The 24112-nt window shown below is 50.0% G+C and overlaps 7 protein-coding genes across 7 annotated transcripts; 6 read left to right on the top strand and 1 right to left on the bottom strand.

Moving 5' to 3' along the window:
* Positions 1 to 564: 564 nt before the first annotated feature.
* Positions 565 to 2463, top strand: CTRU02_211805 (major facilitator superfamily transporter; the record flags this gene model as incomplete). Its single annotated transcript, XM_036725455.1, has 6 exons — positions 565 to 798; positions 905 to 1013; positions 1125 to 1672; positions 1725 to 1918; positions 1977 to 2088; positions 2146 to 2463. 6 exons carry the CDS (start codon positions 565 to 567, stop codon positions 2461 to 2463), a joined length of 1515 nt encoding a protein of 504 aa, XP_036582660.1.
* Positions 2464 to 4635: 2172 nt separating this feature from the next.
* CTRU02_211806 (C2H2 type zinc finger domain protein) lies at positions 4636 to 6527 on the top strand (the record flags this gene model as incomplete). The annotated part of the gene is made up of 4 exons (XM_036725456.1): positions 4636 to 4769; positions 4935 to 5532; positions 5643 to 5902; positions 6101 to 6527. The coding sequence occupies 4 exons, from the start codon at positions 4636 to 4638 to the stop codon at positions 6525 to 6527; spliced, it is 1419 nt and encodes a 472-aa protein (XP_036582661.1).
* A 539-nt stretch (positions 6528 to 7066) lies between these two features.
* Positions 7067 to 7746, top strand: CTRU02_211807 (uncharacterized protein; the record flags this gene model as incomplete). The annotated part of the gene is made up of 3 exons (XM_036725457.1): positions 7067 to 7136; positions 7199 to 7363; positions 7463 to 7746. 3 exons carry the CDS (start codon positions 7067 to 7069, stop codon positions 7744 to 7746), a joined length of 519 nt encoding a protein of 172 aa, XP_036582662.1.
* A 1199-nt stretch (positions 7747 to 8945) lies between these two features.
* Positions 8946 to 10973, top strand: CTRU02_211808 (uncharacterized protein; the record flags this gene model as incomplete). The annotated part of the gene is made up of 1 exon (XM_036725458.1): positions 8946 to 10973. The coding sequence occupies one exon, from the start codon at positions 8946 to 8948 to the stop codon at positions 10971 to 10973; it is 2028 nt and encodes a 675-aa protein (XP_036582663.1).
* A 1295-nt stretch (positions 10974 to 12268) lies between these two features.
* On the top strand, positions 12269 to 18974 carry CTRU02_211809 (ankyrin repeat protein; the record flags this gene model as incomplete). Its single annotated transcript, XM_036725459.1, has 3 exons — positions 12269 to 13542; positions 13601 to 17584; positions 17642 to 18974. 3 exons carry the CDS (start codon positions 12269 to 12271, stop codon positions 18972 to 18974), a joined length of 6591 nt encoding a protein of 2196 aa, XP_036582664.1.
* Positions 18975 to 20103: 1129 nt separating this feature from the next.
* Positions 20104 to 20750, top strand: CTRU02_211810 (uncharacterized protein; the record flags this gene model as incomplete). The annotated part of the gene is made up of 2 exons (XM_036725460.1): positions 20104 to 20561; positions 20660 to 20750. The coding sequence occupies 2 exons, from the start codon at positions 20104 to 20106 to the stop codon at positions 20748 to 20750; spliced, it is 549 nt and encodes a 182-aa protein (XP_036582665.1).
* Positions 20751 to 21053: 303 nt separating this feature from the next.
* CTRU02_211811 (lipase class 3) lies at positions 21054 to 23022 on the bottom strand (the record flags this gene model as incomplete). Its single annotated transcript, XM_036725461.1, has 2 exons — positions 21054 to 22140; positions 22193 to 23022. The coding sequence occupies 2 exons, from the start codon at positions 23020 to 23022 to the stop codon at positions 21054 to 21056; spliced, it is 1917 nt and encodes a 638-aa protein (XP_036582666.1).
* Between the last annotated feature and the right edge of the window lie 1090 nt (positions 23023 to 24112).

Genomic DNA, 24112 nt, shown 5'->3' on the forward strand with positions numbered 1-24112 from the left:
TTACATCCTGCAAAATATTTGAAAAATATTGTCCAAGTATACAACATGGGGGGCGCGTTTAGAAAGATTTACTGGTACCAGATGCAGTTCCCAAAGCTCCAACAGACGCATGTCGTGCTTCTGGACCCCTTGAATTATAGCTGGAACCAGAACAAGAGCCATCTGGGACACATTTTTGCCCGGTCTCGCAGGGGTGGTTGTCGTAGACACGACTGATCCAATCGGTCCAATAAGCTACCCTCTTATCATCCAGTCCATTGCTTCTTTTCTCCCTCTTCATTACTACCATCCCGTCCCTTCCCAGCAGCCCTCCCGTGGTCACTTTTCTTTTCTTTCCCATCTGACACCATTGTTTTTCATTTCTCCTCCCGCTGATCAGCGAAACTCAAAGTGTCCTGCTCCGCAGCGGAAGCTTTTGCGCCCTTCGTCGATCACAGACATAGCCTATCTGTCGGGTTTTGTCACCAAGGACGATCCGTGCAGTGGTTCGTTCGCCTTTACCACACATCCGTTTCTTTTTCTTAAAACTATACATTCTTTTTTTCAAAGATATCCGCTTCAAAAATGTCTCTTGACGAGAAGGCCCCCAAAGATGTGGTGGGCTCGGCCTCGTCCGTCGATGACACGGCGTCCGGCTCCGTCGATGCGGCGTGGAAGTATCTTAACGATCACCGGGATGCCGGTGTTGATACCAGCTCCGTCGACCTCAATGCTCTTCGCCGTAGGATCGATTGGCATATCGTGCCGCTCATGTTCGGATGCTATACTATGCAGTTCCTAGACAAGGTCATTCTCAACGTTAGTCTTCCTCCCCCCCTTGGATAGTCTGGACGCCTCATTTTCTACAACCCTGGCTTTTCCACCCCTAGGGAGTTGAACCAGTAAATCTGACAAGTCACAATAGTATGCTGCTGTGATGGGCATCAGCAAGGACCTGAAGCTTGTTGGTAACGAATTCTCCAACATTGCCACCTTCCTTTTCGTCGGTCTCCTGTGCTTTGAGATCCCCAACAGTACGTTACACAGCCCTTCCCTTCCGTGCCTCACATCACCAAGAACAATGAAAGACGAAGCGTTTTGGGGCATGAATAAATCACGAACAATGCACTGACACTTCCCCGCAGTCTATTTCCTCCAGATGGTCCCTGCGGCTAAGTGGTTGGGTATTAACGTCATTCTCTGGGGTACCGCGACGGCCTGTGGCGCTGCCGCGCATAACTACACCTCCATGCTTGTCTCGCGTATCTTCCTGGGATTTTTCGAGGCTACCATCGGCCCTTCCCTGATGCTCATCAGCTCTCAATGGTACACTAAGTCGGAGCAAGCCCCTCGCTTCTCTTTCTGGTATCTGGGTTTGGGTCTGGGCCAGATCATGGGCGGCGCCATCTCGTACGGCTTCCAGCACGTTGCACCTGGCAGTGGCCTGGCCGGATGGAGAATCATGTTTATCGTTCTCGGATGCCTCACGGTCGCTATTGGCCTGGCCACCCTGCTCTTCGTCCCCGACACTCCGATGAAGGCCCGCTGGATGAGCGACACCGAGAAGGTTGCCCTGCTGAAGCACGTCAGTGTTAACCAGACCGGTATCGAGAGCCGCAAGTTCCGCCCCAAGCAGATCCTTGAGGCCCTCATGGACCCCCAGATGTACCTGATGACTCTGGCCGTCGTTCTCGTATGTACCGCGAAAACCAAAGACGGCAATGACTTTGACTAACGCACTATAGCTCTCCGTCTCTAGCGGTGTCATCACCACATACTCGGCCACCCTTATCCGCAACTTGGGCTACGACCCGAAGCGTGCTGCTCTGATGAACATGCCCTCTGGTGTTGTGAGCATTTTCTTCACGCTCTTCGTCGGATACGGTATTCGCCACCAGGCCAACCGATGGGCGTGGATCATTGCCTGCATTATCCCAGCGTAAGTCAATGATCGGTCGACGGCTGAAGGAAAAAGAAACTTGCTAATGCTCCCATAGTATCATCGGTGGCGCTCTCATGTCTTTCCTCCCCGTTAGCAATCGCGCTGGCTGCCTGGCGGGTATCTACCTTGTCAACGCCGTTGTTGCTCCCCTGACCGTCTTCTACGCCGTGAGTACTACCCACCAATACGTGTTGAGACAACATAAGATTCTAATGCATCTCCAGTGGACCGCAGCCAACTTTGGTGGCGCTACCAAGCGTGCATTCGCCGCCGCCATCGTCAGCGGTTCCTTCTCCCTCGGTAACATTATCGGCCCCCAGACTTTCCAGGCCCGTGATGCCCCTGAGTACCGCCCGGCTAAGATTGCCGTCATGGGCACACAAGCTGGCTGTGCTCTTGTCACGTTGGCTCTCTATGCCTACTACCGCTGGGAGAACAAGAGACGTGGTGCCAAGCAGCAGACCGAGGACGCCTTTATGGCCCCTGAGGTCTGGTCCTCCATGACGGACAAGGAGAATAAGCAATTCCGCTATAGCTACTAGAAGGAAGGTGCAAGCGCACTGCAAAATTGCAGCACCAAGTGAACGTACATGTGTATATAAACCGGTGGGGGGGAAACTTTAACCAACTGTACATTACAAAACATCTGGAAACCTGGTTACTGACCAATTAGACGGCGCTATCGCCGACCTAACCGTTATAGGACACGGGCATAGGGGTTTCAAAAAAATGCCTTGGCCCACTGGCCATTGTGCTTGAACTAGACATTATCTATTTTAGACCTTGCGTCTGCAGAAGCTTGTCAAACAGGCTTACTGTACTGGCCAACGAAAGCCTGTTGCCTGTCGAGACGAGCGATAAAATTTCATACAAGAACTTCCACCTATCGAGTTCCAAAACGTGTTACTGAGTGCGTCAAGTTTCGGTCTTTTTTTGGATTGGAAGCGGTTCTTCAAACTAGGTCTTACACACCCAGCACCGTTACTCTTCCGGTTTAAGTTCGTCGTAAGTTCGTGCTGACCACCCGATTTAGGCAAGCCGGGTAATTTCTTCCCACATGCCGATACTAAGTGGTGCCTAGTAGATGACTTGGGTGACCGTGCTCACAACTGTAATAACCTACTTAGTCGTAAGCCTTAATTCGGGACTTGGCATGCCTTTTCTACTTTGGGATAATATATCCAGGGGACTACTGACTGGATGTTCAGCAACACTCCAGCTCTTCCGTTGGCCTTTTCGTTTTGAGGGACGTTATACGAATTGAGGCATTTTTTGTTTACTAATCTGTAAAAGACTTGCTCAATTCTAGCCATGTATAGCACTTGAGGATTTTTATCATTGCATCTGAGTAATGCTGTCAACGTCAGGTCTACTTTTGACGTTTGGGGGTGGGGGTTTGGTGGCAGAAAAATGTGAAATATATAGCGTTCTTGATAGATAGGCTAACGACATCCGACGAAAATTCCAACAGGGATTTCTACAGCTGTCTTAGATGTCAATCTTAACATTAACAGCCCTGATCTCTGGTTACGGGAAAGCCTTCTTTGAAAGTTCAAAACCATGTTCTGGGCTAACTCAGTGACTTGTACGATGGCCTGGTTCCGAGCTCCAGCGGAAGTTGGAACACGCCCGCAAGTGCGCGTGCCACCAAGCTCTTTTCTCCTGGATCAATAAGCCTCGATATTGCCCAGGCAAGGATGAAGTGACATTTGATACCTCGGTTGTCCAAAAAAGATGTTATTTTGATGCTTTCTTCAGGTTAAGCAATAAGGTATTGTATTGTCAGTTCACCGCGAGTTGTGTAGAGTGCTTTAGGCCATCGACTGGAATCGGATCGGGAATTTAGGAGAGTCGCGCATCAGGGTAGCCTTGGATCGTGAACACTACTACATCGAGTATCTTGCAGCTTACAGCTGTGTATTAGACGGTGAAGAGAAGGTTACTTTTGTTTAAATCTAGGTAGGTCATGCGATTGTCGATACGACGAGCCGTAGGATGATGACGTTGCCAAGATTGCCAATCTCACACTTGGCTTGTGGAGGCATCAGTCTGTGCTTGACTCGAAAAATAAAAACTGGGTAGACTATCCTGGTTACTGCGGCCCTGCACCCGTATGGCCACGTTGTTATCGTTGACTTATGGCTGAGCTAGTGACGTGTTAGAATAGCGATATCTTCAACCGCATAGCTACTGATTATGAGGCTCTTTTGCTCCTGAAGTCCGGTTCATAATGAGGTACATCAGAGTATGCCTCTTTTTATAATCACGAATTTTCCGGGTCGATTCAATCTCGTCATCGTCAGCTCCGTGACAACCGGCGGTGCTCTTACGGAGTATGCCGTATGTAAATTGGACACTCGGCACCCGGTGGCCCCGTGCCGGAGTTGTAGACCCACATTACCGGTATCCCACTCGCTGAGTCACCTCGGATGACAAATGGTCAGGAGGGATGAGAACCAATCGTTGGCGAGGATTAGCGCGTATAACTGCCCCAGGAGGCTTAGCTCCGGCCCACGCCTTGGTAGGGGGCTCGGTCGGAGACAAGCGAAAGTCCTAGTCCGAACATCAAAACACACAAACCCAAGCACACACTACTATCCTATGCATCAGGCCCCTTTCAAAGAGCCTTTTATTTTTACTGATTTTAAGCCAATACGTTGGGATGGCCTTCGGTGTGATGTATCTGCTCCATTCGTACGTTAGTGGTGCCCAGCATGCCGTTCACCTGCGATCACGAGGGCTGTGGCCGCTCCTATCTACGCAAAGAGCACCTTACGCGGCATAAGAAGGAGCACGCCAAAATACCTTCATTTGAATGCCCTTCATGTGGTACTAAATTTACTAGAGGGTATGTAAACGGTAAACCTGTCGATTTTTCTCGTTTTTGTTGTTTTGAGCGGCTTCGTCGTTGTGGTGCAGCAATCGGGTGTCAATTTCCGATTTGAAAAAACAATGATCGGGCTTTGCTCCGATCAACACATTAGACTAACACTTGGATACTGAAAAAAAACAGAGATACTCTCCGCAGGCACATGGTCCTTCATGGCCCGTCTGCCCCGCCAACTCGAGTGGCACAAGCATGCGTATCATGCCACCGTATGAAGACGAGATGCGATGGTCAACAGCCCGTCTGTTCGACGTGTCATGAAAAAGGAAAATCCTGCGAATGGCCGCAACCACGCGGCAAACCATCGTCTTTAAAGACCGTTAGATCATCCCCGCCCAGTTCTAGCCTGTTAGCAGCCGCCTGCACGCCGTCTCCCGACCCGGTCATCCTGATGGAACCCATGATGCCAGGGATGCCGCCCGCCGGCTTGCTTACGCAGACGGCCATGCCACTCGGGTTGATGACAGATACCGACATGTTCGACTTTGTCTCTGGATCGATGCTCGATGAGGGTGTCAGGAGGCAATTGCAGAGTGTCTACTTTGAACACTTTCACCCCCAGTGGCCACTTCTACATCGGGAGAGTTTCGAGTCCACCTCTCAACCAAAACTGTTGATACAAGCCGTAGTCACAGTTGGCTTATGGTTTTCGCCAGTCCCCGAGTACAAGGACCTTGCCATCAAATTTCATGACCACCTTCTAAAAGAGATGGGGAACATGCTTGTAAGTCTTGCAGTGGTTTCTTGACCATCACCACTTGAGCTGGTCTATAGATTTGGTGGTCTTTGACCCAGCTGTCTTCCAGCATTATTGGCTAACATGCTTGTTCACAGCTCGACATGCTGGAGGAGTCAAGACAGGGCTTGCTATCTCCTCGATCAGACCTATTACCCATTCTTCAGGCTGTATTGATTTCAACAATCTTGGTGCCCTATCGGGCGGACAAGGCAATAGAGAATGTGATGATGACGCATGCCATGCTTCTCGAGATCTTCAAGGCAATAGGAGTTTATGACCAGCAGAAGATAAACACTGCCTCGCAGCTGTATGGAAGCAACGCATACCCTTGGGTTTTTCGAGAATTATATCAACGGTACGTAGAGGTCATCTTCGGCCCAAAGTGTCTCCATGAAAAGCTCGTAACACTGGCGGTTGGTATGAGCCTGTTAGAGTTCATCTAAAGGTGCTAACAAGGAAATCTATACCGATTTCCCGGTGTTATCTTCCAGGGGAGAGAACTCGGGGTACATGTCCTTACGCGAACAATTGCTGACAGGTTGTTCACAAACAGTCTTGCCATTTTCCAATTCAAAATTCACTTAGTTCTTCAAGCCATTTTTATCACTATATACCCGGCACTACGAATATCTCGAAACGCAGAGCCAGCCATGCTCAAAATCAATGTCCCGATGCCATTGATGATGTGGGATGGGCCCGCAGCCCAGTGGTCTGGCATGATACCAACTGATCCGGAGCTTCTCGACGATGATGAAGACGACATACTGATTATAAGCAAGATGTGCGACAGAGCAATATTGATGATGGATAACAAGCCGCTTTTACCGCTATTGTCTTGGGACCGATGCCTCGGAATGGCGATCTGGTGCTGGTGCATGAAGCACTCGCAAAGCGACAGGGAATTTATTGAGAGTATTAAGCCATTTGTGCTAGAGCCGTTAAATGGAGCTGGAGTTCATTATAACTCTGTAGAACACTAAATAGACGGGAATATTGCTGCCACAAGACTTCGTTCTCTATTCTGGTTGACATATCCAGCGTGATGCAAACCGAATCGCTCCCACGTGATGCTGCCCTCCGTCTTGTTACTTCCAAAGCCTTTGACATCCAAGGTAAGAATGGATCTTCAGTTGTCTGGGTAGTGGGGCTGAAAATTCTGGACGGGCGCGCCTTGTCGGCTCCCGCGCCTACGACCGACCCCCAGCATGCCGGTGGGATGTCGGCCCAGGTGACATAAATTGGTTCCGGCCAGGTGGTACTGACGCAAATGATTATCAAGGCTACTGGGGTATCTCAGTTGCCCTTCGGCTCAAGTGGGATGAACTCAATACTCAAATCAGACGTCACCCGGCTCGTTCAATTACTGACTTACCTTTAAGAAGGTGGCTTTTTGTGATCAAGAGACATCGATGGCTCAGTCGAGTCAGTGGCAGGTTGTTCATCCAACTTCAAGCTCTCCACTTCTCACCACACCTGCATCTCTCAAATAGGCGCTTTCCGCATCATTTCCCATTTCAAAATGGCGGACAACACTGACTGGACCCGGGTGCTCCAGCTGGTTAACCTGGTAGAAGCTGCACATCTTGCAGGTGAGGGAAAACTAAGGATGCCACTATTTAGAAGCCTAAGAAAGCTCACCTGAAAGCTTTAGGTTATCACTGGGCAAGCGACAAAATTGCTATGCATAACATTCTTCAGCTCCGGGATAAGGATACCATCGTCGAGCACTGGTTTCGCGGGTGGGACTTCGGCCGGAAGTACGGCCCCGCAATGGTGACGAGCACGGCAGCTGTCTTCGGTTTCCTTGCTTGGAAAAGTGGGTTCCTGCCCTTTGTCTTTTGCTTCATTTTAATCTCTTATTTGAACTGAGATACTACCTGAAAACCAGCTAACAGGGCTTACTATTTCTTACTAGATGGCGTCAAAAGCCCTGCCTTCCCCTTCAACCTTGCAGCGTCGGTTCTAATGGGGTTTGTTGCGCCGTACACTCAACTCAGAGTGTTTCCTGTAAATGATAAGCTTTTGGCCGAGCACGAGCGCGTAGTTCAGCGGGGAAAGAAGGACGACAATTTATTTTCGGGCTCCAGCTACGAGGATGTCCACCAATGGGCTGAAGACTGGAAGAGGTTGGACCTACACCGGCAATTGCTTGCATGTTCTGCCGTTGTGGCTGGTCTCATTGCGTTTCTGAGATCCTAAACTTTTTAGGGGATGGTAATATTCACCAGTTGCTTGTGTGTGTAACTACTGGTGAGAGCGGCATTCTCTTTAGGTGGAAGACCTGATATATTGGGCACACGATGTTTTTCCTGGATACTACGGCTCAGTACGTATCTGGATGGGCTGCCTTACAAAAGGAGAAGGTAGCAACGTTGTTCAGTCCATGTGGTAGGACCTATTCCCCAGCTATTGTTGGTGATAAACTGGGATGATTTTGGGTTCGAGAAGTAGCGGTATGAGAAGCGCCTCAAGCTAGCCAATGAAGGCTACACCAAGCAAGTTTCGGTGAGTTATTGTAAGTATTCAAGCTTATTCAACTATATTGGTACAATATCAAGGGATTTCTAGTCTGAAAAACATGGCTACCAGGAGCATGTCAATGTATAGAATGATGTTGAGGTTGACCGACTGGACCAACCAATCGAAGGAGGCAGGCAATCCCATCAGATAAACCGGTGCTCCAAGGTCATTACAGCCATAATCAAAACAGATTTTTTTGTGTTGAAAAACCCAAAAAGGTAATCACTCAACTCTTGAGTGGGATTTAACCACTGAAACTCCCCGAGGTGGGCTCGAACCACCAACCTCCAGATTAACAGTCTGACGCGCTAGCCAATTGTGCCATCGGGGATGTTGAGATGTTGTGTCTCTGTGAGTTGAGAAGCTGAGGGATTTTTTGGTTTATGGAGCTTTTGGTGTGGACCGGTTTTGATGAGTGGATGTGAAGGTTGAGATCAAGCGATATTGTTGGCTAGTTTAAGGCCAGTTATCGCGGGGCTATGAGCAGAATACAAGTTAGAGTGGGGAAAGAGGAATAAAAAGAAAACGATGAAGGGGAAACTATGGGATTATTTGATCATTGATATTCCTGTGTCGTCCTTTCATAGGCTAGGCACCATCTAGTTGATCAAGCCGTCATTGATTCTTTGTTATCCATACTAAGCTATCCTGTACATACCTTAATTAGTATTCAATTCCTCTGTATTGGTGGTCATTTGGGACTGGAGCGGGCCCACTAAATGGCCCATGCGCCACGCACGTGATGGCGCGCATCAAATTCCATTCGGTGCTTTTGTCGCCGTTCCCCGATCGCGTCTCACCCCAACGACGCAGCTCAAGAAACAGAACCTTTGGCAAACGAAAAAAGTTTTTACAGCCCAACAAAAATATCGACGAAAATGCCAGAATCATCAGATGAGTCCACTGCCGAAGGTGTCGGTCTTGTGCAGAACGATGCATCTGATTCAGAATCATCCGTCGATTCTGGTTCAGATGAAGACCAGCAAGGCCATGGCTTCCTCGACGTTGAAGCATCAGAATCTGGGGAGAGCGGCTCCGAGTCTGACAGCGATTCATCCGATTCTGATTCGGATGAAGATTCTATTCCTGGGAGGAGGGGTGGTCGTCATGGCGGCCCTCGTGCCGTTTTCACTCAATTCAAGAAGCTCCCTATCGAACTGAGGCATCGAATTTGGCAGTTCTTCTGTCCAGACCTTCACTCTTCACCGCGCGTTCTCTCATTCCAGATCCTCTGCAGTCCCCAACAGGACGTCATTTGGGAAGGCGCCGTTTTAGAGAACCAAATACACCCGGTAAACGCCATGCTCGGTGTTCATCAAGAGAGTCGTGAGATCGCACTCAAGGCCTTTCCAGATACACTTGCCATTCGCCAAGGCCGCCGTATAATACACGTCAACAAAAAGCGCGATGTCATTCACCTCAACGGGCATAGAAAGTCGTGGAATCACAACGCATTCGTCAGAGGCTTCTCGGAGAATATCCTCAACCTGGCACTGGACATTCCTCATCTGAACGCAATGGAGCTACGCATTTTTACCGCCTTTCCCAACCTAGTCAACGTTTTCAAATTCGAATGGCACAACGAGGGTCGTGCGCCGCTTAGACTGCGGTGGTGCGCCTCAGACGAAATCCATCGCTACGAGATCCAGCAACTACAGAAAGATTTTCGTGTGGGCGAAGACCTGCATTTTGTCTACTGCTGGCCGGATGTTGACAAACATCGTGACTTTGCTGAGAAACACGCGTCTGAGAATGCCGATGCCGGCGAGGCTTTAGACGAGCTTGAGGAGGCACGAGAGGGTGACGAAGAGCTTGCGGAAATGGTAAAGGATAACGTTATTGAGAAACTCCGTGGAATCGACTTTTGGCGAATGACCTGTTTTGGCTGGGATGCTGCAGACCGATTTCCAGCATTCTTGGCTAAACACGGGAAGGCTGCCGGCGATACACCGAGTGAGGATGAAGACGAACAAGAAGAATCATCGGAGGAAGACGAAGACACGGATCAAAATGAGTATGAGAGCGACGATATCGATGACGCTACTATCGATGAAGAATCTGTTAACGAGGATGAGGATGATCTGTTAATTGATAACCGAGAGGACAGCGAGGACGAAGAGGAAGGCGGTGCTTCTGACTTTGGCGGCTTCTCCCCGCTGAGGGATGAGGATGGTAGTATTCTAGCCGATGGGCCAGAGCCGAATTCTGTTGGAGGTAACCGACACCGAAGAGGTGGGCGAGCCATCATGTCGTCAGATGACGAAGATGAGGACGAGGAAGTGGAGCGGTCCGCTCGTGGCGCAACCCGCCGTTCAGCAATGGTGGTCTCTGATGAAGAAGATGAAGAGGAGGAGGAAGAGGAGGCAAAACCCTCTCAAAACACTGTCCGGTCCCGCCGCGTCATTCTATCAGACGACGAGGATGATGACGAGGAAGAAGAGACAACAAAACCCGCTCGTTCTGTTGGTCGTCGTGCTCGAGTACTGCCCTCTGACGACGAGGACGAGGATGAAGATGAGGGCGGTGCTGAAGTTGGCACCACCGATCTGAAAGAAGGTTCAGATTCAGAAGACGAGCCTGCGGGATCGAAGAGACCAATGTCTCTTGCCGAAAAACTTCAGAACAACCGCCGTCGAAACCCGATACCTGATGAGGAGGACTCTGACGAGGAAACCTCGGAAGAAGGGGAAGCACCGCCGAAGAAATTGTCACTCGCTCAGAAACTCATGGCACATCGTAGACGGAATCCTATCGAATCTGAGCCGGAAGATTCTGAGGGCAGCGTTGTCGACGAGGATGACGATGACGAAGAGGATGAGGAAGACGAGGACGACGAGAACGGCATGTTTATGAACATGGCTGACGAGGGAGAGTCTGATGACGAGCAGGATGACGATGAATACTAACTGAGGGAATATAACCTCTTTTTTTTTCCTTTCTTTCTCATGAAGTCTGGAAACTCATGTATGATATCCTAATAGCGGTTCAATCGGGTGGCATCTAGGCGGCAAAAGGAAAAGGCATGGCTACTCCCACCTTGGACATGACGTTGAGGTGGCGGAACAATACGGGCGGTATTTGGACCAAACATGGTTGATAATAGTACGATATCGACGAAATTACACTTGAAACTTTTAAAGATGGTGTCTTCGGTTCGAACGCCAGATCAACCAATGAATAAACCATAGTCGCAGCTATTCGCACCTCAATTCATCCCAGTCAGTTGTATTGAACAAACTAAATGAACACGTTTATACTTGATCGTTTTGCAGATCACTCGTCATAACAATCGATGGTTATTGCAGACTCTGGCACAGGTGTCAATTTTCCAGACACAATATTCTTTGTCTCTCCGGTTTACAGTCATGAGCATTATGTTAGTTACTTGATTCTGACTACGCCATTTGTTTCTTATTAAGATCTCAAATAGTCGTAATATGGCAGTTTTGTTTTGCTATTCTTCTTCAATCGCTGTGAAAGCTTTGGTTGCTTTTCAGAAAAAATACACATCTTCCTTAGACATGTTATCCCAGTGCTCCGATGGAAAATCATAGACCAATTACCGTTTTCTTTTATCATGTCCCTTTCAATCGCCCCTCATCCTGAGTCAAGCCTGGCAGTGCTGCCCCGCAACCTTTTTAGACATGCAGAAACGAGGGGGCTTCCATCTTACATGCATAAATGCGCCTCTTTCAATAGCTATCGCCTCCAAGTGGCCAACCCACCCACCTTGTTGACAGCCTTACCCGAAAGGTATGCCTCGGGGACTGTATGCTCAGCCCGATCATGCAAACTGAACGCTGACGACAGCCTTTAATTACTACCTTTGGCACTTGGTTGTTGCAGGCTGTAGGCTTGGTCGGCAACTGTCGTAATATGGTTCGACAGCCTTATCTAAAAGTGGCTCATGCCATTCAAGGGTGGTTTATCCTCTTCTTCTGCCTACAAGCCGTTTTTTCAAGTACATGCATGCGTCTGCCAGTCCTTTTTGGAGTCAGGTGTACCTCCCTGTGCTGCGCCACGAGGGCATAGCTACATGTCAATATGCCCGAAGTCGCCCCCAGTGCAAGGATCTTAGGAAGATGGGTGTGATAAGTAGTTGACTTGTCCCGCATTCCGTTCCACAGACGCACTTTAAGCGCTCAACTATCGCGATGCCCTGAGGGCTCTGAGCGACCGAGTTCGCAATTGCATTTTCATCATGGCAGATCCATTATCAATCGCCGCAAGTATTGCGGGACTAGTTACCTTGGCCGATATTGTTTTCGACCGGTTGGTCAAGTATGGGAGGTCGGTCAAAAATGCCGAAAAAGAGATTCAGGATCTCTCTAGAGAAATCAATCTTCTTGGCGGTTCCCTCAACAGTCTATCTCGACTAGCTAGGTCGCTGGAAGATGAATTATTCGACAAAAACCTCCGAATACATCACATTGAAGCGTGCAACGCTACTCTGGCGGAAATGGACAAGAAATTGAAAAAGCTGGACAACCCTTTGAAACAAAAGCTCATGTGGCCGTTCAAGACAGAACTAGTGAAGGGATGGCTCGAGGAGCTAAGCCGACACAAGGAGAACATCAACCTAGCTTTATCTGCTAACTCCATGGATGCGATGCTGCGACTGTTGGCACAGGAGGAACGTCATCATGCAGAGACTCTTTCCGAGCTCAAGGAGACTCGTCAGATCAACAGTCGTATTCAGCAGGATGCAAAACGGCGCAAGGTCCTAGAATTCTTTCTGAAATACAACCCCCAGAAGAACTACGATATGAGTCTTCAACTACGGCATCCAAGAACCGGACTTTGGCTTAACCCACTTCCTGAGTTCCAGCACTGGTTATCGACTCCAAACTCGAGGTTATGGCTGAAAGGCATCCCAGGCGCTGGGAAAACGGTACTGGCTGGATCCATAATACAAGCGGTCTTGGCAGAGAGCACGGAAACGAAAGCATCCGCGTTCTTCTTCTGCGACTACAAAGATTCAAGTACTCAGGCCATTGAAACTATTCTAGGGGCTCTTGTCTACCAACTCGCCATCCAGAAGGAGGAAGCATATGAAATGCTAGAGCGTTACTATCAAGAGCTACATCCGCTGAGAGGCTTGCCCAAATCTCCCAATGCCATAGGACTGGAGAGGCTCCTCAAAGAGATGATTGAGCTGTACGGTCAAGTTTTCTTGGTTATTGATGGGCTTGACGAGTGCGGCAAGCTCACAGAAGACGTCGTCGATACCCTGTTTGATATTTCAGAAGAGACTGAGAATGTCTCTATGGCCCTTTTGAGCCGTAACGAAGATGAAATTCGAGATCGCCTGGAAGAAGACTTTGTCACGATTGAAATCGCAGCCCATAAGGAGGACATTACAGAGTACGTTACGGCAGAGATTGAGGAAAGAATACGGAATCGGAGGCTACGCATTGATGGTCCAGACTTAAAGGGAGAGATCCTTGACGGTTTGATTAATGGCGCGAAAGGAATGTGAGTTCTTCTGCCACCATTCAATTCTTGTTTCGAATTTGCTGATCAAGTCTTCAAGGTTTCGATGGGTAGCCTGTCAATTGGACCACCTTGGGGAGTGTGACTCGGATCAACAATGCCGTGACGCACTCAAGACCCTTCCCCCCAATCTTGACGAGACGTATGCTCGTATCTTGGAAAGGGTCCCACAAAGCAAACAACGGATTGTCCAACTCGCTCTGCACTGCATCGCATACGCGTCGGTGCCCCTCGATATTGATGAGCTGAGGGAGATACTTTCTGTTCCGGAACCGGGAACATTTCTTCACCCCCGATCCATCATACGAGAGGAGGCTATAACGAAATACTGCAGTAGCCTTATTCGAAAATCAACTGATGGAAAAGTTTTTGAGTTCTCTCATTTTTCTGTACAGGAATACCTTGAGAGCGGCTCCTTACCAAACGAATCTCTCGAGGCTTTTCGCATCTCCAAATCCCGCGCCTATTCTTTGTTGGCTGTTGAATGCCTCAAGTTTCTTCAACTCAAGAACTTGGATCGGTTCAAAATCGACATTGAGTTGTACGAAACTTGTGAGAGGGAAATATTGGGAGAATTCAAGGCCTATAGGCACTGCGCCTGGCTATGGCCCGTGTATGCGAGGAATGAGTGGGAAAACCCACGGGTTATCAATCTTGCAAAAGCTCTTTTCCACCCACGCAAGACAACCTACTTCACACCCTGTGCGATCAGCCTAGCTGAATTCAACAGCGAAAACTCAGGCTTGGACACTGATGATATTGCACCGCTCATTACCGACCCTCATTTCACGCCACTGCATCTAGCAGCCGCTTTATCCTTGCCACAAATCTGTTCATTCTTATTGGAGCACAAAATGGATGTCAACCTCAAAAGTCCTGTAGGCACTCCTATGCAGTGCGCAGTTCAGGGCTTGCTATTTGTGACTACCAAGTTGGATATTTACGGCGATAGATACCTGGAATGGTTCGTCCCCAACCCGGAACCCAGCTACGAAGTTGCTGCTACTGCTGAGACAATAAATCTTCTGGCCGAATCTGGGGCTTCAATAGACTTCAAATGCAGCTTTCCATTCCAGGGCAAAAGTCTATTTCAGGCTGCACTTTCAGTGGCACGCCAGTCATACACTTTATTCGTTCCCATGACCTTGATTGAACGAGGTGTGCCGCTCGAGGAGACCGACATTCAAAGTGCACAGGAAATCATGGACGAGCTACTGGACTTGTTCGAAGATCAATACCAAGACAGTCTAAAGCCGTTTATCGATGTGCTGGATCGATCTGTCAATCAGTCTCCAACACATCTTCGTCTATGCTCAATAGCATGGGAACAGGCGTTATTCCTGGAGCTAGACTTCACATTTGACGCCACAACAATCGATACGAGAGTTACTCTAACAGAAGATGGCCTAGCAAACCAGGCCATTGCAGCAGTTGAAGTTGGAAATCTGCAAGCCCTTCAGAGGATATTGCGCGACCCTCGCGTGGAGGCTTCGGCCATCTCAGATAGTGACGGAGACACGTTGTTACACTTGGCACTTGTCCGAGAGCGCTGCACTGATAGCCTTGAAATTATCAAGCTCCTACTTGATCAACGTTGCGACGTCCTCAAGCTCAATTTGAACGGGCAGCAGCCGCTCCATAATTGGAACTGGTCGATCCAGGACGAAGAGAAGACTGAGGAAGAGTCGAAGATTTTCGATGAGTTAGCCCATTTACTCGCTACCAGTGGCGCTAGTTGTGTATCCCAAGACCTGGAGGGGTGCAACGCTTTACATATCAATATGGACTCGCCAGTTCGTCTCAAAGCCCTACTGAAACACCACTCGCCCGACGACGTCAAGACGGCCATGGAGTCCGAAAACAATGCCGGATACACCCCCTTTTCTCTGTCACTTGAAGAAGAATATCTACAATCTGCATTGATCTTTACCGAGGAGGTCGAAATCACACCGGCAGTGGTAAAAAGCCCAGAGTCAGTGTTACTACTAGCTGCTCGGGCAAATGACGAAGGCATCTTTGAGTTTCTTCTCCAGACAGGGATTGACTTCTGTCTAAAAGAAGAGGAAAATCCTTTGTACTTTCTGGGAACCAAATCAACGGTTCACTTCATCCGCCGACTGAAGTACCTGTATCCTACGGCTTGTGGTTATCACGTTCTCGGCAAAACGCCATTGCAATCTTACCTGGACGCCTGCCTAACCACTGACTCGATAGTCAGTCCAGATCCCGCGATACTTGATGAATTGTCCATCTCAGATCTGTTTGCAGCCAACCACAACAAAGATAACACTTGGGAATATTTCACGTCAAAAATAGTATCAAATGTCAGAGCGTTTAAAAAGAAAGGAAAATATTCCGAAGAAGATCCAGAAACTGCTCTTGGATTGGCAGGCAGTTCCTTGCTACGTCTTGGGTACTTGGAAGCCTTCGAGTCTTGTTCTCAACAATGCGGCCTTCTTCCGCTCCTGAGTCCCTTTGAACCCTTCCAACACCTCTTGGATCTTTCACCAGTATCGAGCGATCTTCTCTGTCAGGTGCTCAACCGGACGAAATACTGGTCTAGGGTGCAACGTTCGTCCCTCATGATTCGCTTACTACAAGGTGCTGTGAATTCATACGATTACACTCTTGCAAAGATACTTCTTGAGAAAGGCATAAGTGTGCATCAGCGAGTTGGTGAATTCTCTGTCCTGGAAAGATTCTGCTTAGGGTCGCCCGGCCCCTTTGACTTTGATGCAATGATGGGATTGCTCCTGGACCATTCTGACAAATTACGAATGAACGAAACGAGCCTCGAAGGTGATGGACTGGCACTGCTACACCGGCTGAACGCCCCAGGAGCAGAGACAATTGCCGAATCACTCATCCAACGAGGAGCAGACCCGGATTTGCGCATGACTGGAAGTCCCTATTCAACTCCTCTCGTACATCACTTACTGGAGAATCGGATAGAGATTGCCACAGCGATTTTCAGAAATGGGGCGGATCCGAGTCTGGCAAATCATTATGGATTTGACGGAGTTCTCGCTGCGGCATATTGCGGTGCGGTGTCCCTGCTGGCCGAAATACATGCCTCAGACAGAGACAAGGACCGAATCAATTGGCAGGCTACCAGTCACCTGTGGCTATCTCCAGGAGAAACCAGCGAGACTGACTACCGTCTCACTGGAGTTAGCGCATTACATCTAAGTGCTTCAGGTGGCTCCGTCGACACACTGAGTTTCTACATCGACAATGGCCTTTTGGAAAACCTCAACGTGAAATGCGATGATTGGTATACTCCTTTGCATGTCGCGGCTTTGCAAGGGCACCTCAGCGCCGTCAGGTATTTGTGTGCTCGCGGCTGTGATGTCAATGCCCGCACAAAGGATGGAGACTCGCCGCTGCACCTTGCGGCCGAAAGCCAGACTTTGGATGTCGCAAAAGCTCTTGTTGAGGCAGGCTGCCAACCGTTTCCCAACTTTTTGGGAATTATGCCAGCCTTTTACGCCTATCAAGCCAATGACGAAGTCATGGCTGACTGGCTACAGTCAATCGAGTCTAGCTCAACGTCTGGAGACAGCTCCGCTGCTCGGGAAATTGTACCTGCCGCTACAAGATTGCGTAACAGAGCGTTAGCTGGAGCATTCGAAGATGCCATACATCGAAACGATCTGAACAGATGCAAAGAAATATTCAATAACGGCTGTTCTCTAGAGATTTCTCTAAACAGCTGTGGCGGCTGCTCGCCCCTTATCAAAGCGATTGAACTCGGGAGAATCGAGATTATCAGATGGATCTTGCGTGAGGGAGCATCCATAATCCAGACAGTTTGCCATTTTTCACCTGTCTTCCCGGCAATCTACATGTTATTACAAAACCCCAATATGGTAGAAGTTTTACCTGAAGGTTTGGAGAACTACATGAAGAACGGAGGAAAGGTTTTAGGAGAGTCGCCCTTGGTACACTCAATCTTGACGAAAAACAACCTGCATGGTTTGGGAGTTCTTCTGAAACATATATGGGAGAACCATGAGCATTATGGGTGAGTGGTTCAGCATTAGCCATTCGTTTCTACATGAAATCTAATGAAGGGATCCAGGAAAATCCACAATCTTGCCCCTGACGCATTGCTTTCCGCGGTTGTCAACGAGGTAGACTCGGGTGGAAGGACACCTTTACATCAGGCCGCATGGCGTGGCAACTTGGCAGCTGTTCAAGTGCTGCTTGAAAATGGGGCCGATGTCAACGCCATGGACGCAGGAACCTCGCATACACCACTGCACTACGCGATGTCGGCCCAGAATTCACAGAGTGATCCTAACTGCAGTGTCGGATTATACTTGATAAGTAAGGGAGCAAACATTGAGTGCCGAAACGGCTTGGGCCAAACTCCAATCTTGCAAGCGGCATACAACAGGCGATTACCTATCCTTCGGGCTCTGGTCGCCGCGAAGGCTGATATTCGGGCTCTGGACTATCGATCTTTTTCCCTTCTCCAAACCTTGCCGAATAGCTTTGAAGGGAACACCGAAGTTTTTGGAGAGCTGGTGAATCTCGGCCTTGACCCTCACAGATCGAACCTTGTCGGCTCCTCGGCATTTCACACAGCCATATGCCAATCTTCTGCCATATCACTCCTACTGAATATGGACATTCGGTTGGAAGATAGCAAGCCATTTCCCTGGGACGCTGAGTCGTCGGTTCATTATCCTTGGCTCACCACTGCATACAAACTAATCCGGAGGAAGTACCAATATCAGACACTCAAGGATTTTGCAAACCTCACGCCACGTGGTGCATGGAGCCCATTGTGCAAGTCAGCATCGCGCGGTCTTGTGTCTATGATGGAGAATCTCCTGGACTTGGGTTCCGATCTGGATTCAGAAGGATGTCCTCTTGGATCAGCTTTGATGGCAGCTTGTGTGGCTGGACAGAAGCAATCTGTGGAGTTTCTTGTTCGTCATGGAGCGGCACTTTCATACGCCGGACCGAACGGCTTCAGGTCGGCCTACGAGCTCGCGAAAAATAACACGAGTATTCTGCATTGGCTGTTGGTTGATCGATTCACGGACCAAAAGAAGCTGAAGGCAGGCTGTAATCATGGACAGGACAGCGAGGAGAGCCTCAAATCGTTCAAATGGGGCGGGCCCATCAAGGCCGAATTGGTCATCAGCGGTTTGATTGAAAGACACCCACGGGAGTCATCCAAAGAGCACTGGGCGCGGCTTATGCGGAATAAGGCGGCGTTGAAAGGAGTTCTTCCAGTAAACCCAGCCAGCCGCACCACCCGACCTTCAAACTTGATTCCACAGGAATCCGTACGAGTACACCCAGGTGGCTATGAAACTGGAAGGGAGGAGGTGGTTAAAGCCCCGGGGAGTTTTCGAGGGATGCTGTTTGACGGTAAACTTTGGTACATATCGTATTATTGAAACCGAACACCTGCGGTTATGTGCACATATGGGCAGAAACGGAGGATCGATGTTTATATGAATGGGTAAAGCGGCACATAGAAGGGATGAGGCGTTTTGGTCTCTGACGTATCGCATTTTTCATAATCAACGGTTTCTGGCTGCTTTACGTTATTCATGAATATCAATCCAAACTTTTTATATCGGTTATGACAAAATGGCGTGCCTCTTACACATGTGTACATATAGTACTTCTTATGATGTTCCTTTCACAAGGTAGGTATCAAATTACACCTTTTGTTTCTTTTATAACCCATTCCGCTCTTATCACACCTACTAGGTAGTCCTCATAAGACACAATCTGGTAGCCATGCTACCACGCACGACTCTTCCCTTATTGGCATCGCCACGTGATACTACATCTTTACTTCCAGATCACTCTCACCCATCCACCTAACTAACATTTTCCAAGGCATCTTAGGCAGCCGAATAGATTTGACAGGCGTCTATAGTCAAGTATGCTTACTATTAACATGATCTCTCACAGTTTAGTAATATTTGTAAGATCAGCACGCATCTCGCAAATACGGGAAAATGTGGATAATCATACAAAAAATCCCATCTCGCCTTAGTAACACGCCGCGGCTCCATACCAGAACGAGACCATTCAACCCCCGACGCCCTATCCTTTGAAGCACCCGTATCAAGCCAAACTCTACGACGGCCGTGGGGCCTCGCCACATACTTATCCCGCTTTGCAAGGGTGGTTCACCACGTCACTTACTCAGCACCCCCAGCCGAAGTGGCCGAATTCCTGTATACATTGGCGGGTCTCAGCTCACATCTCGGGCGAGACCTGCGTCCGCAGATTTAGATGAATCTGCACGCCTGGCCGGAGCGGGCCGCGGTACAGGTTTCTGGCGGAGCACAACACATTCCCAACGCCCATGGAATCCAAACATGAGGCGTCGTGCTTACTGTTGGCCCAAGTGGGATTCAAACCTATAGATTTTCAGACTATCGACAGATGGTATGATGCTAAGACAAAGTATAAGAAGGGCAAAACTACAACCAAACCAAGAACCTCTTCCAGCAACAAAAAGCCATACCCTCGTAGACCACGACACATCCCCCACCCAACACATCCAAAATGCGCTTCCAATCCCTCACAGCCGCCGCCCAGGCCCTCCTCCCACTCCAAGCCCTCGCGGCCGCCGTCCCGGCGTCCACGACCCCGGAAGTAATCTCCGAGAAAACCCTGGACTCGGGCGTCATCCTCCGCGTCTACGCCCCTCTCAACAGCACAACCCAGGTAGACGCCGACGCCGACGCCGAACCCGAACAGACCATCGAGAAGCGCGACTACTGCGGCGAATCGGGCCAGTCCTTCGGCACAAACGACGCCGCCACGCTCTCGGCCCAGCTGCAGAAGATCGGCCCCAACGACATGACCTACGTCGGCCACCACCAGACCGTCACCTTCCAGTGGGGGTCGGCCAAGATCTGCATCTACAACGCGTACTGGTCGCAGAACACGCACGTGTCCAACTGGGAGGCCGGCTGGGTCACGGGTTACATCAAGAACAAGTGCTGCAGCGGGAACATGTGGTATGTCCTTTTCTTCTTCTCCGCCGTCGCTCGACGTGGTTGTCACAATTGAGGAATCTCTATAGACTTGAAATGCTGACCCGTATTTGCTTTTATAGTGGCGGCGGCACTGCTGTCGCGCATGGTGATAGCGGTCTCGCGCTGACTTGTCAGCTTATGAACTCTGGAACTGCGTGTCCCGTTTATTAGGTTGCTTTGGTTCTCGACGGGGTATCATAGTCGTTAGTGGGTTCGCCTTTGCCAGAGAAGATGATTCATGTATAATTATATTCTGAAAGCTTGCAGTCTTTCGCCATCTAGCATGGCCCATCAGGGAAAGCGATTTCGTTTGGTAGAATACGAACAACCAAGAGACTTTAGGAAAAGCACGAAGCACGAAAAAGTTATCAAGTATCATGACTGTATATTTTGAAATTGATCATAACTCATAAACGTATCGCACCAAATAGCAATGGTATCAACCCCCGAACGCCTATGACACCCAAGATGTCCTCAGCCATGCCTCCCCGTGACAGCTCCGACAGCCAACGTCTCAATCCTTCCAGAATAAAGCTTCATGACATGACACACGGGATCTCCCCATATGACGCCGCGCAACTGTTCTTCGCTGACAGTCTGCGCAATGACCCCCTCGTTCAGCCTCTCTTCGACCGTCTTCCTGTCCTTAACCCTTGCCTTGGCATCCCCGCCCCTGAGGACCACGATCCTGCCGGGCGAGCTCAGCGTGCACGGCGGCAGTTCCCACACTGGCAAGTGCCTTCTGCTATTGCTGTCTGTGGGGGCAGCGCTCAAAACTGCACTGCTCTCCTTCGGCCGTAACGTGATCTTGCTCGCCTTGGCCACGATGCCCCTCGAGCTCTTCCTTTCCTTTTCTACCTGCGTGTTTAAACCATGAGACCTCGGCAAGCCGGCTGGCGCAGGCAATGCCAGTAGCTCTAAGAGCGATTTCACATAGGCCTTGTCCGCTCGCGCGATTGGGTCACCTTCGTTCACAAACGTCATGAACAGGCTCTTCCTCAGCTCCGGGCGATCGGGCTTGGTGAGTGGGAGGAGGCTGACGGGCGGCGTGCCAAAAGTGACGCAGTGAACGCGCTTGAAGCACCCCGTCAACAGATTTAGCTCACTTTGTGCTTGCGATGTTGTTGCGAGCATGTGACTGTAGAGTAGACTTGCGACAGCGCCGCCCGCGGAGTGGCCGGTAATGAGCAACGAATAAGCGCTTCGGGAGGGGTCCTCCTCAAGAAGCTGACGCAGACGCGCAGCAACAGGACGGATCATCTTGCGCGCGACAGTAAGGAATCCAGCGTGACAGAAGTTACCCGGGTCGTCTAGGAAGTTTACGGGAGACGCGAGTGCCGTGTTGAGGTTGACAGCCCAGTCCATGAAGGTCGCAGACCCGCGGATAGCGAAGACAATGGTGTTCATGTGGTCCATCGGTACCGACTTGATCACCATGGCCTTAGTGCCATTCTTCCAGTCTGCCTGAACATGTGTGTCACGCTCCGCGCCTTTTGGTCTGTCGTAGACCCGTTCCGCGTACTGTGCAGCCATGCACAGGAGGGGCCATGTCGGCATATATCTATGGACTGTCAGTTTCCCTCTTTACTTCAAAGGGCTGGGAGTGAACATACAGACGCAGAGGAGGAAGATTCGTGGGCAGCCTCGCATTGGCGTACATGTCCACTTTGGAGAAATAGCTTCCCGAGACGACCGATGCTGTGACTCCCGCGTTCTGCACTTTTGACGACGAATGGTCTTTGCTCTTCTTCCTTGAGGAGCTCTTCCCGCCACTTCCCCCTCTTCTCGTTTCATATTCTACCAGTGCGTGAGAATGAGAGGGAGGTTGTTGCTGGTAAGTGAATAAAGCCTTCTCGTGGCCCGAAAACTTTTCGCCATCAATCATGGTCATGACATCGTTGAAGCAGCCTGCAATCTGGTCCACGCACGCGGCTGTGGAGTTGATGAGCTGGGTTGCGTGGGGGTGGAAGTTAGGCTCTTCGAAGAATTGGGGCGATGTAAAGTCCTTCGCCAGTGTCGCCACAGAGCCTGTGAGCTTGTCGATGCCCAGGGACTTGTCTAGGCCGAGGGGGCATGTTTGCGTGGGTGCCGCGGACCCTGGGCGGGGGATAGTGCTTCCCGGGGGCGCGGGGAGCGCGAGCTGCGCGTTAGGAGGGGCGATGTAATAGTGTTGGTTAACCACGATGGGCTGAGGATATTGGTTTCTTTGTGGATGTGCCGAAGACCAGTCCTGACGCGGGGGTGGTTGAACAGGATACTGCTGCTGGCTGTGATATGGGGGTGGAGGTTGCTGCTGGTGTTGTTGGTGTTGTGACCAGTGCTGAGGCGTCTGCATGGCCGAGACAGCATATTGCGAGGGCGGGGGAGGCGGATGAGCAGGTCGGATCATCGGTCCCGGTCCCGGAGGCGTCTTCCGGACCTTTTTGCGGTCGAAGAACCCCATCTTAACGGGTACATCAATCTCCGTCGAAGTCTGGGTTTCCCGTTTTCTCGAATGCAGATCCCAGATCTCGGTCTTGGCGAGTAACAGAAGAACCAGGAAACTGCAGGCCCAAAAAGCGAGGAAGACGGCTGTATTTGTTGTCTTGGAGGGCAACAAACTTCCAGGCACGAGGAACCGCCAAGAGACACAAAGCTAAGCGGTCTGCCCCGGAAGACGTAAGGCGCGGCGTACAACGTATATAAGGCGTCTACCGTCTTTTCTGTGACTCGTTCTGTGCAAGCTCGGGGCACGAGGCCCGGGCAGAGTAAAGGCCAAGGTTTGGTTTCGACTGATTGACCTTGCGCAGCTGAGGGATCCCGAAACACCCAACGACGATGTCGTCACTCGTTCGTTTTTTTCATATGTCGCACTGAAATAACAGCCCGCAGCTGCGCCCCCGTCCGGTTATCCCCTTTCATCCGTGGATTTCCTCGGTGTGGAGAGCGAGCTTGTGCTCTGTCTGTGGCGTGAGTGTTCCGGCCGCGACTCGATGCCGGGATGAACGCAGTAGAGGCCGTACCGAAAATCTGGAGATCAACCAGATGAGGCGAAAACGATCTTCTCCACCCGCTCCTAGCGAGGCTCAGCCATGGGGTGGTGCGAGTAGAATCCTTAAAGGGGAAATACAAGTAAAGACGACGCCGAAATGGGAGATGCAAAGGATCCACGACTGGGGTGAATTAGACGACGAGCAAAAGAACGACATAAACCCCGATGATGTTTTCGTTTGAGATGCTGCTGTGCCACATGCGCAATAAAAAAAAAAGGATCCCGAATTAACAGATACAAGACAAAATATAGGGTGGAAAAAAAAAAAGAGTCGTCATGTGTCGGTTTTAATCCGTCCTTTCGTATCCTCTCGTGTCCACCCTTTCCTTCCCCCCTCCTTCCTTCCCTCGTGCCTCAATAGCGCAGTTGGTCCTTTCCTTCATGCACAAAAGCCAAGACATCCCTACTGAAGGGAAGGAAGTACTGAGTGAGGTAACTACGCCATAGGTGGTAGGCAGAACGCCCCCCCGCCCTTCCCTCCTTTCTCCTCATCAGCGCCTTC

Source organism: Colletotrichum truncatum (genome assembly GCF_014235925.2).
Source record: "Colletotrichum truncatum strain CMES1059 chromosome Unknown Contig_0008, whole genome shotgun sequence".
Lineage (NCBI taxonomy): Eukaryota > Fungi > Ascomycota > Sordariomycetes > Glomerellales > Glomerellaceae > Colletotrichum > Colletotrichum truncatum.